Source organism: Scyliorhinus canicula, chromosome 25, assembly GCF_902713615.1.
Source record: "Scyliorhinus canicula chromosome 25, sScyCan1.1, whole genome shotgun sequence".
Taxonomy (NCBI): domain Eukaryota; kingdom Metazoa; phylum Chordata; class Chondrichthyes; order Carcharhiniformes; family Scyliorhinidae; genus Scyliorhinus; species Scyliorhinus canicula.
In genome coordinates, this window is record NC_052170.1 from 3,927,740 (window position 1) to 3,939,803 (window position 12,064).

Consider the following 12,064-nt stretch of genomic DNA (forward strand, 5'->3'; position numbering starts at 1 on the left):
TCAGCCTTACTGAGTAAGGTTCACCCATCAATACCTAATGCAGGGAATCTCTCTAACAGGAGGAATTTTCCTAGTTCGAAAGAGTGTTCTATGGACTACCTTATAAATACAGTTTGTTTGTTGAACTTAAGCCTCTTGGAAGTAGATTTTCACTCGGGATCACTGCTCGTGTGCCATTCTTTGCAGAAAGACCCAATGAAAAATCTCAAAGCTTATTCCCTTCTTTTAAGAGTCGGGTTTCACTTAGGAGGAATGAAGCCTCTTAATCCATCACATCCGTTTTCCCTCTCTTCATCTTGTCTTTTTCTATCTTCTTTCCAGCAATGAGGAGAGGAACAATAAAAAAGAGTAAAACTGATTTACTGAATCCTGAAGAAGGTGAAGATCACCTTGCGGACATCTCCTCCGTTGGTGAGTGTTTTCCGCAATGCTGCTGTCGGTGCCAAATTGCAGTAGAAATGTGCCAAACAACCTAAAAAGTTTGCTAAATGGCTCTATTGGGAAATGCAATCATCTGTTGCACCAGCTCACAGACGCCCAAGAACCTTGCATTTTTCTAAATAATAATAATCTTTATTAGTGTCACAAGTTACTTTGAAAATCCCCTAGTTGCCACATTCTGGCGCCTGTTCGGGTACACAGATGGAGAATTCAGAATGTCCAATTCACCTGACAGCACATCTTTTGGGACTTGTGGGAGGAAACCTGAGCACCCAGAGGAAACCCACGCAGACACGGGGAGAACGTGTAGACTCCGCAGTGACAGAGACCCAAGCGGAAATTGAACCTGGCACCCTGGCGCTGTGAAGCAACAGTACTAGCCACCGTGCCGCCTTCATGCGGTCTGAGGCTGTCTACAGGCACCTAATGTGGAGAGGGGTGGGGAAGGCGGAGGATATCCTCGTGAATCTTTTAAAAATTTAGAATGCCCAATTCATTTTTCCAATTAAGAGGCCATTTAGCGTGGCCAATCCACCTACTCTGCACATCTTCGGGTTGTGGGGGCGAAACCAACACAAACACGGGGAGAATGTGCAAACTCCACACGGACAGTGACCCAGAGCTGGGATTGAACCTGGGATCACGGCATCTCCTCGTGAACCTGCTCCTTGGCCTGCTTCTTCAGCCATAAGAGGATAATAGAGGGAGCATGCGGTGTGTCTGGGCACTCTTGAGCCTTCCGTGCCTGGGGTGCATCGCAGGGGTTGGATTGCTTTATTGACCTTTTTCACATTTTTATTTGATCTTTGCTAAGTTTCCGTTCTTCTTTGTTATTTTTGGACGGTGCCCCTACCAGGAGCAGCCCCTTTTAATTTGTCCCTGAGTTAATTTCCTTTGGTATACAGTATTGTGTTGATTGAACCCAAAATAAAAGATGGGGTAACCAATTGTCCCCAGCCAATAGGATCCGGGCAGGTTATAACATGGAGGGAGGATGGCTTAAACTTACAAACAATCACTAATTTAATTATCCAGTCCCTTCCTGATCAGTTTTAAATTTTCAGAAAAGGCATTTACTAAATTAGAAAGAATTTTACATTATGTTTGAAAGTGATAATGGTTCATTCTGAAACTAGAGTCTTAAGTTTGAATAAAGGAAATTATGAAGGTATGAGGAGCAAGTTGGCTATAGTGGATTGGGAAAATACACAAAACATTTTGACGATAGCTAGTATTTAAAGAAGCATTGCATGGTCTGCAACAAATTCCTCCAAGACAGAATAAAAAACAGGAAAGGTGACTCACCTGTGGCTGTCAAAATAAGTTAAAAATTGCATTACATCAAAGGCTCATAAGGGGGCCAGAAAAAGTGGTGCGGCTGAGGATTGGGAGAAATTTAGAACCCAGAAAAGGAGGACCAAGAAACTGATAAAGAAATGGAAAAGAGAATATGAAAGCAAGCGAGCAAAAATATAAAGGTGGACTATGAAAGCTTCTTTCGGTATGTAAAAAAGAAAAGATTAACAAGGACCAATGTGGGCCCGTTATTGGTGAAGAAAGGAGAATTTGTAATGGAGCATGGGGAAACGACAGAGAAACCTAACAAATACTTTGAGTGGGATTTTCCCAAGTTCTGGCGGGATTATTTGGTCCCGTTGGAATTCCCCAGCAGCAGAGGGCGCGAACAATGAGAAACACTATTGACAACAGAAGAATGGAAGATTCTGACAGTGGCGGGCCACCTGAGGAAGGAGCAGTGCTCCAAAAGCTAGAGATTCGAAACAAACCTGTTGGACTTTAACCTGGTGTTGTAAGACTCCTTACTGTGCCTATCCCAGTCCAACGCCGGCATCTCCACATCAATCCAATCTAGTATTCTTCCCCCAATTCCCTGCGATCTCACCTTCTGGATCAGACTTTTATGCGGCACCTTGTCAAACACCTTCTGGAAGCCTAGATCTACCACATCCGCAGATTCCCCATTGTCCACCTTGCTGGATACGTCCTCAAAGAACTACTACCAGAAGGATGTGGAGGCTTTAGAGAGGGTGCAGAAGAGATTTACCAGGATGTTGCCTGGTATGGAGGGCATTAGCTATGAGGAGCGGTTGAATAAACTCGGTTTGTTCTCACTGGAACGACGGAGGTTGAGGGGCGACCTGATAGAGGTCTACAAAATTATGAGGGGCATAGACAGAGTGGATAGTCAGAGACTTTTCCCCCAGGGTAGAGGGGTCAATTACTAGGGGGCATAGGTTTAAGGTGCGAGGGGCAAAGTTTAGAGGAGATGTACGAGGCAAGTTTTTTACACAGAGGGTAGTGGGTGCTTGGAACTCGCTACCGGAGGAGGTGGTGGAAGCAGGGACGATAGTGACATTTAAGGGGCATCTTGACAAATACATGAAGTGGATGGAAATAGAGGGATATGGACCATGGAAGTGGAGAAGATTTCAGTTTAGATGGGCAGCATTGTCGACACAGGCTTGGAGGGCCGAAGGGCCTGTTCCTGTCCTGTACTTTTCTTTGTTCTTTGTTTGTCAAGCCTCTATTGTTCCAAAGATTTAGAGGTGATCTTCCCTGGCTGCTGGGTCTAGAACCATGGAGAGTCTAAGAATAAGGGGCAGACCGTGGTGAGGAGGAATTTTTTCTCTCAGATGGAGGGTGAATCTTTGGAATTCTCCAGAGGGCTGTGGAAACTCAGTCGTTGAGCATGTTCAAGGCAGAAATAAATAGATTTCTGGATGCTAATGACAGCAAGAGATATGGGATAGCATAAGAAAGTAGTGTAGATGATCAGCCATGATCTAATTGAACAGTGGTGGAGGCTTGATAGGCTGAATGGCCTATTGCTGTTCCTATATTCCTAAATTGCCTACTGATGTGTAAAGTGACAGAAGAATAGTGACGTTCTTGAACTGTACAAAAACGAATTAAAATCAAACATTTTTCTTTATGCAGCTGTCATGATTTGGGATAATGGTGGGGCTAATGATACCAAACTTTACTTAGTATAAGAGCTGAGGTCCCCCAATTGATCATTTTGCGGAATTCACTGAGCTGAGCCCAGGTGTTGCAGTCGGCTTCCATGTGCCTGTACTAAGAAGGGGCAGGAAATCATTCAGAATTACTGCTTGCTCTTGGCTGCTTCAGGAATCTGCACAGATTGTGAACTTAGTGTGTGGGGTAGAACTGGACTTAATTGCGATAGTTCATTTGCTTACACATGCTGCGGGATTCTCCGTAGGCGGGATCCTCCACTTGGCCGGCAGCGTGCCCGCTTCCATATTTTTTCCTGATGGCGTGGGGTGGCCCACAATGGGAAACCCCATTGGCCGACTGGCAGGACGAAGAATCACGCCCCATGATGTTTGGTCCCTGGGATATTGAATATTTGCTGGTCCTCACCACACTCCTCTTCATTGCAAGGTAGCAGATGAGGGAGGAAAAGCAGGGGAAACCAGAGAGTGGGCAAAGTCAGAAATTTTAATCAGGCCGTGAATCAAATCTTTTTATTAATTGGCTGTTGTTTTCTCCTGGTACAGGATCTCCTTTCACAAGAGCAAGTATTAAAAGTGCCAAACTTGACGGTTCTTCATTTTTCCGGAAGAAGGAAAGACGGTTTCGGTTCTTCGTCCGACGGATAGTGAAAACTCAGGCCTTTTACTGGACTGTCCTTAGTCTGGTAGCACTCAACACCTTGTGTGTTGCAATTGTACACTACAAACAGCCAGACTGGCTCTCTGATTTCCTCTGTGAGTGTCTCTGCGGGTCATTCATACACGTTGTACATTAGGTATGGGTGGTGCACAGGTCAGATTGCTCAGTGATTTGGATACAGATCAAGAGGTTGTAGGCTCCTTCCTACAATGTCATCCATGCCTATTTCAAAGGGTTTGACCCTCGCAGCACGCTCTTACCTAAATTGCTCTTTACAGTGCTCGCTAGAATTATGCAGAAGTATGTATTGTACCATGAACAGAATGTTGTTAAGTTTGTTATAGATCTCTGGACATTTAAGGGGCTTGCAGACCACTCAGAATGGAGTTATTTTAATGAGGCTGGCTACTGCCTGACTCTAGAAACACTGACTATGGGTTAATTGTACAGAATCCTGTAGGTAAATCCTGCAGGAATGGAGCACCCTGCATATATTGTCATGGCGAAAACAAAACCTCTATATGTTACAACAGAATAATCACAGAATCACAGAATTTATAGTGCAGAAGGAAGCCATTTGGTGCAGAAGGAGGCCATTCAGCCCATCTCATCTGCAGCAGCCATTGGAAAAAGCACCTTCCTTCAGCCCAATCCTCCTCCCTATCCCCGTAAACCCAGCAACCCCACCTAACCTTTTAGACACCAAGGGGCAATTTAGCATGGCCAATCCACCTAACCTGCACATCTTTGGGCTGTGGGGGAAATCCACACAGACATGGGGAAAAGATGCAAACTCCACACGGACAATCACCCGAGGCTGGAATTGAACCCAGGTCCTTGGAGCTGTGAGGCAGCAGTGCTAACTGTCGTGCCACCGTGTATGATGTATCCTATATGTTACAGTAGAATAGATATTATATATATTATATAATAACAGTGCAGCTTACCTGTATTAAAGAATCCTGCAACCTGCATGTATGAATTCCTATATCCCCATTTTTAATGGCAACAGCCAATGAAAACTTGCCTTGTTGTAATGATTCTCATTTGCCATTGTTTAGACTGCCTGTACTCCATTAACTGATTGTCTTTTTTCCTCCATTTCCAGACTATGCAGAATTCATTTTCTTAGCACTCTTTATGTCAGAAATGTTTATAAAAATGTATGGGCTTGGGACTAGGCCTTACTTTCATTCTTCTTTCAACTGTTTTGATTGTGCGGTAAGTGACATGTAACAATTTCTCTCTAAGTCATTTATTCTTGGATTCAAGCCTGCTAGTTAAGCTTATCTTGCCAAATGGGCTCACAGAGGACGAAGTCTGGCACTTGCTGGTGCCTGGAAACTATATGCTTGAGTAAACCAGCATGTTCAGGAGAGGAATATGGGAATTGTACAAAAAGAGTGTTCATATCTGAACTTGCTCAGTTGTTGAAGAGTGTAGAAACTCAATTCTGGAGACTCTCTCTGCCATTGGCATTTGAATGTGATGAGCAGAGGAATTGTTTTGGTTGTTGAATGAAAATACTTTTAACGTGCTCGTGGAAGATTGGTACATGTAGTCAGACACAAATGTTGAAAAGGAAGATCCAGTGAAGTAAACCTTCAGAAACAGGTGGACAAGGGTAAAGCAGTTGATGTATATATGGATTTCAGTAAAGCGTTTGATAAGGTTCCCCACGGTAGGCTATTGCAGAAAATACGGAGGCATGGGATTCAGGGTGATTTAGCAGTTTGGATCAGAAATAGGCTCGCTGTAAGAAGACAGAGGGTGGTGGTTGATGAGAAATGTTCAGCCTGGAGTTCAGTTACTAGTGGTGTACCACTAGGATCTGCTTTGGAGCCACTGCTGTTTGTCATTTTTATAAATGACCTGGAGCAGGGCGTAGAAGGATGGGTGAGTAAATTTGCAGATGACACTAAAGTCGGTGGAGTTGTGGACAGTGCGGAAGGATGTTGCAGGTTACAGAGGGACATAGATAAGCTGCAGAGCTGGGCTGAGGTGGCAAATGGAGTTTAATGCAGAAAAGTGTGAGGTGATTCATTTTGGAAGAAGTAACAGGAAGACAGAGTACTGGGCTAATGGTAAGATTCTTGGTAGTGTGGATGAGCAGAGAGATCTCGGTGCCCATGTACAATAATCGCTGAAAGTTGCCACCCAGGTTGATAGGGTTGTTAAGAAGGCATACGGTGTGTTAGCTTTTATTGGTAGAGGGATTGAGTTTCGGAGCCATGAGGTCATGTTGCAGCTGTACAAAAGACTGGTACGGCCGCATTTGGAGTATTGCATGCAGTTCTGGTCGCCGCATTATAGGAAGAATGTGGAAGCATTGGAAATGGTGCAGAGGAGATTTACCTGGATGTTGCCTGGTATGGAGGGTAGAACTTATGAGTAAAGGCTGAGGGACCTAAGGCTGTTTTTGTTAGAGAGAAGAAGGTTAAGAGGTGACTTAATTGAGGCATACAAGATGATCAGAGGATTAAATAGTGTGGACAGTGAGAGCCTTTTTCCTCGGACGGTGATGTCTAGCACGAGGGGACATAGCTTTAAATTGAGGGGAGATAGATATAGGACAGATGTCAGAGGTAGGTTCTTTACTCAGAGAACAGTAAGGGCGTGGAATGCCCTGCCTGCAACAGTAGTGGACTCGCCAACATTAAGGGCATTTAAATGGTCATTGGATAGACATATGGATGATAAGGGAATAGTGTAGATGGGCTTTAGAGTGGTTTCACAGGTCGGCACAACATCGAGGGCCAAAGGGCCTGTACTGCGCTGTAATGTTCTATGTTCTATGTACAGTGTTGGCAGGCTTCATTAATGGGGCTGTTACATTAAAAGTATGATTCTATCTTTGGGCAACATATGTGGGAAAAAAACAAATTATTGCGATGCTGGAAATCTGAAATAAAAAATAGGAAATATTGGAAATACTCAACCGGTCTGGCAGCACCTGTGAAGGGAGGAACAGAGTTGATGTTTCAAATCTGTATGACCCTTCTTCAGAGACCTCTGTCCACAGATGCTGTCAGACATACTGAGTTTTTCCAGCATTTTCTGTTTCAATTCAGAAGTGCACCTTTCCAGCAGGGTACATTGGATAGCGATCACCTCATTCTTCCTCCCCTCTATTCAATTTCTGTGAGTAAATCTGGAAAGACAGTTGGGTTACTGGTTTGGGTATGATCGCTGACGAGAGTCATCTTTTGTGAAGGGTGCCACTAGAATCGTTAGCCTTTCCTCATTTAGACATTGACTCTGTTTATTCCCAATGTTCAGTACTTGATTTGAAATTTCCAGCAAAGCTAGTTTTTTTTTTCTCGCTAATGATGAGTGAATCTCTCCTCTCTTATTTCAGGTTATTATAGGCAGTATTTTTGAAGTGTTCTGGGCTGCTGTTAAGCCAGGTACCTCTTTTGGCATCAGTGTTTTACGGGCACTCAGGTTACTTCGAATATTCAAAGTTACAAAGTAAGTCTGCCCAGTTCCCCATCCTGTCTGTTCCACATTTGGCTGATACTATTGATGTCCGTACTGTACTGAGATTATTGATTACTTTGACTAGTTTTATTGCAAATAGGTAGAGTGTAAATTGATTGACAGTAATTCAAATGAACTGTTCAGAACTGGTGCTTATACATGGGACCAGGCTAAGAATCATTTCATACTACTGGAAACATAATTTCTCTCTCGCTCATCTGTACGGAACCTCTGTGAGTTTAGTTTGATTTGAGTCTCAATTTGGTTCTGGTGATTAAGAACCTAAGGCACAGAACTGCCCCTTAATTGGCAATCTCATTGAGAGACCATGCTATTCCTGAGGTGGAATTGGCAATGGGAGTATACCATGGGGGCATTGATATGTCCGTGTGACTGAGACTTATTCATGGTAGCAGTGTGGACAGAGCTTTTTTCTGTACCTAACCCTGTTGTACCTGACCTCGGGCCCAAAGGTCCCTGAAATGAAAAAGCATCTCAACCTCCGGTACTTACTGAGCTTGATTCACACCCCACATATCCCTGACTGGTGACCAGTTTTAAAATAGTACTGGCAGACGATTGGAGCGGGTCTGCCACTCCTTTTCATACATTGGTGGTGAATGCCACAAGCTGGCATTGGATCGAATCTATTCCAATTGCTTCACCATGAAGAGCCAATATCCAATGTAGACCGTGATACTTCAAACAACCTGATGGTACACCCATGTGTGCACACTCCATTGTGCTTTCATGGCAACAGTGCATAAATCCTTCAGTCATCATCATATCAGAACATCTCTCCCACCTCTAATCTCCAAGAAAATAAAAAAATAAGAAAAGTATAAACTTGGAAATAAATAAAAATAAAAAAAAAGTAAAAACAGTCTACATTGGATACTGGCTGTATACAATATTTAGTGGTTAGTTTTGCGGTAGTGGGGTATTGAATTGAGACTGCTGGTTGGACAAATACTAGATCCGGTAACAATGTATCATCGATCCAAATGCAATGATTGTTGTTAATTTTGTTTAACGTCACTGATTTTTTTAAGTGGTGCTTTCATTTTAGAGGAAGGAACCCTTGTGATTATTCTGGTGAGCTCAGGCATTCAGTCTGTACTAAAGCACTTGGTGAACATGTATGAAATGTCTAAACGTATTAGCACAAGTACAGGATTTAATGTTATACGAAATTTTAGCTTTCTCTAGTACAATAAAACTGATAGATTTTTTTCTTTTTCCCAGGTACTGGGCTTCTCTTCGAAACTTGGTCGTCTCCTTACTGAGTTCCATGAAGTCTATTATTAGCTTATTATTCCTATTGTTCCTCTTTATTGTTGTATTTGCTCTTTTAGGGATGCAACTATTTGGTGGCCAGTAAGTACCAGGTTCCCATATATTTTACTGTGTGCATGTAATTTTTATTGTATTCTTTAATCAAATATTGTAGCAAATTTTGAATACTTAATCATATGAAGGAAATTCGCAGTAATGGTACATATTGTAATGGGGTCATAGCCATTATCTGCCATTGCACCAGCAATGAAATTCATACACCACATGCGTAATGAGCAATGGGCAGTGTACTGTCCATACTTACTAATTTTAAGAATTACACTCATAACGATTTAAGATTATCAGTTCGGCTCGCCATGTAGCTCACTTACGACTGTTAAAAGATACAAATGTTCATACGCAGGGACCTGTTTTCTACAGGCAAAAGGAACATGCCCAGGCATAGAACCTTTTATGAATTAAACAAAAACATGGGAGACAATAACACCCTGGTGCATTTCCCATGGCAAAGCCTCATCCAATCAGAGCCAACTTTCCATCCATTGTTCAAACATTTTCTCATGCAGTACAAATTGTTGCTCTCCTTGGAATTTGACATTATTGTGTCTGTCCTGATGACTGCATGATGAAAAGCTTTGACAACGTCTTTTTTTCAGCAATGCTCAAGTTCTGTACGACTAAGCAACTATTCCCCTTTTTCTTTTAGCACAACAGAAAACACACCTGACAGATATGATTTACGCTGCCCTTTTAAGTAGACATTCAATTTGCCTGGAACCGTTCCAATGTGATTCTTGGGTCCCAAGGGTTTACTTTTGTCCGTTGCCTTTTTCAACTTAGGAACGTTTAATCTTAGAACTATCTTTGATAATGAGGATTCTTTCCTGGATATTGCTCATCGAGCTCAAGCTAGGTGAATCTTCCAGCCTCATTTTACTCCTCATGAATTCATTATTCTCAATCATGCCTTCCTGCATGATGAACAACAGCATTTTGCTGTCTGTATCCATAATCAGGGAAGACTGACATTATCTGTGGGCTTTCTGGAATATCTTAGAAACCCCTCCCCTCGCAAAACCCATCATCATACAAGTGAGTCACGTAGGTTGCACCCAGATAGAAATGCTGATTAACTATTCCTGGGCCCTCAACCCTCTTAGTTTTGAACGAAATGGACAATTTAAAGCATAACTGTTTACAACCCGACATTCTCAACTCTTCCCTGGGACTTTGCAGACTTAAAGTCTGATCACAGTTAGTACACAAGTTGCTGCCATGGTCTTCTACCTTAACATCTTCTACCCAATAAAACAATGTGGACTCCTTTTAATCTCCAACAATCAAACCACCCAGGCTTGTTGTCAGGCAGACTTCTGAACAAGTCATATGACACCTTTCATTTTCCCTTAAATTAAAGACACAACCCCAAAACATAGCAATCTTAAAGGTGTAAAATTATAACCTGCTACAGTTGGTTGCGAAATGTGAGTTTAAGGGCTATGTTGGGATCGAATATGGGGGGAAGAAGTAGCTGAGAATAAAAACTCTAGGCTTCACAAGAAGGAACATGTCTTTTACAAAGCTGAGGCTAGTTTTTGTTGCAGTCACTTTTCTCCTTCTGAACAATGTTATAAAATGTTCACCTTTTCTGAATCCAGCATTATCCAGGTACGATTGCATACCTGGTTCTTTCTTTAATTTTTGTTAGTTTTTCTCCCATGCATTTCTTCTGATAGCCTAACTCCTGGCTAGGATATAGTATTTCTAACTCTATAACGGTAAAATTGCAATTCAAGGACAGGAAAAACAACGGGCGGGATTCTCCAAGCCCGCGCCAGGTCAGAGAATCGGCGGGGGGGGGGGCACGAATCCCGCCACGCCGCTCCGACGCTGGGCCGTCGATTCTCCAGGCGACTGGAGAATCAGCGGCAATCGCGCTGGCGCGATTGGCGCGCCGCCGGTCGGGGGCCATTGAAAGCGGACCCAGCGGCAATTCTGGCCCGTCGACACCCGCTGGTGTCGTTCACCTATACCAGCACCACACCCACTCTTGGACCCAGGCACCAGCGCTCATACTAACATGTTGGTGGGCATTAGATCATCGGCTCCATTGCTACAGCACCGTGGTGAGGGCACATCACATTCACATGAGAGGCTGACAGAGGCAGAGAGGTCCCTGGACACCAGCGGTGGCAGTACTGCTGGGGACCAGGCCACGCTGAGTCCAAGGCAGATGATTTACCTCTGGAATCATCTATCAGATGGCAGATGCTGGATGTCCAGCTGGATATGCGGGGAGACCTGATGGAGATCCCCGAGAGACAGTGGCCCATGGTCTCCATTCTGGAGGAGTCCATACAACATAGAATTAGTACTGGGCTGACCCTGACCACTGAACATACAGCCTCCTCCATTGAGAGACTGGGGACCCCCATAGAGAGGCAATTTGAAGAACAGAATTGGGAGTTCCAAGGGTGGCGCTCGGACCCGCTAACCAACACACTGTCCGTGACCGTGGGAGGTCACTGCCAGTATGAGAGTTGGATGAGGCACCTAGTCTCTGCTAGGTGCCCGTCCATTAGTGGTGAGCAGGGAGGTCCAAACATACTCATGCGGACAGGCTACCTGTCATCTCGGTGGGCTCCTTCCAGAGTATCTGCCGATAGGGGCACCACCGCCAACCCCTCTTCCAGTGGCCACTGCATCTGATGATGCCACGATGATTGAGTGCCCACCCTGCTCAGGCTCAGCTGACTGGAAGATAATGGCCAAGGTCACCACGCCCACTAGGACAGCAGAGTCAGCTATTGGCAGTGCTGCTGCCAATGGTGGTGGATGGTGTGGGGGGGGGGGGGGGGGGGGGGGGGGGAGCATCAAGACACAGCCTCCTCAAATGTAAGTTAGAGGCACTTTGAGCAAAACAGGGGCTTGTCGCCGGTGACATTACTTGTGTTCATTATTTTGATATTTGTGTTCACTTTGTTAATATTGTATGTTCTTTGTTTGTGCATTGACAATAACATAAAACATATTTTGCTTAATGGGCTGAGTCGGTTTGATGGTTGAAATAGGTGCCAGATGCAGCACATGTTTGTAACAGTATTGTGTTTTTTGCTGCTGGGGTTTGGGGTTGGTCTAGCATATAACATCTGTGGCTGAAGGGACAGTGCCATTGGCATGAGGAAGCATT

The 12,064-nt window shown here is 44.0% G+C and overlaps 1 protein-coding gene across 10 annotated transcripts in view; it reads left to right on the forward strand.

Moving 5' to 3' along the window:
- Positions 1-12,064, forward strand: part of cacna1ab (calcium channel, voltage-dependent, P/Q type, alpha 1A subunit, b) — a 617,073-nt gene that overhangs the window by 384,088 nt on the left and 220,921 nt on the right. For all 10 annotated transcript variants that reach the window (XM_038784774.1, XM_038784777.1, XM_038784770.1 and 7 more), the window contains exons 12-16: positions 322-411; positions 3,984-4,193; positions 5,207-5,319; positions 7,457-7,569; positions 8,824-8,955. In XM_038784774.1, the coding sequence (XP_038640702.1) occupies positions 322-411; positions 3,984-4,193; positions 5,207-5,319; positions 7,457-7,569; positions 8,824-8,955 (658 nt within the window). The remainder of the gene's footprint in view (positions 1-321; positions 412-3,983; positions 4,194-5,206; positions 5,320-7,456; positions 7,570-8,823; positions 8,956-12,064) is intronic.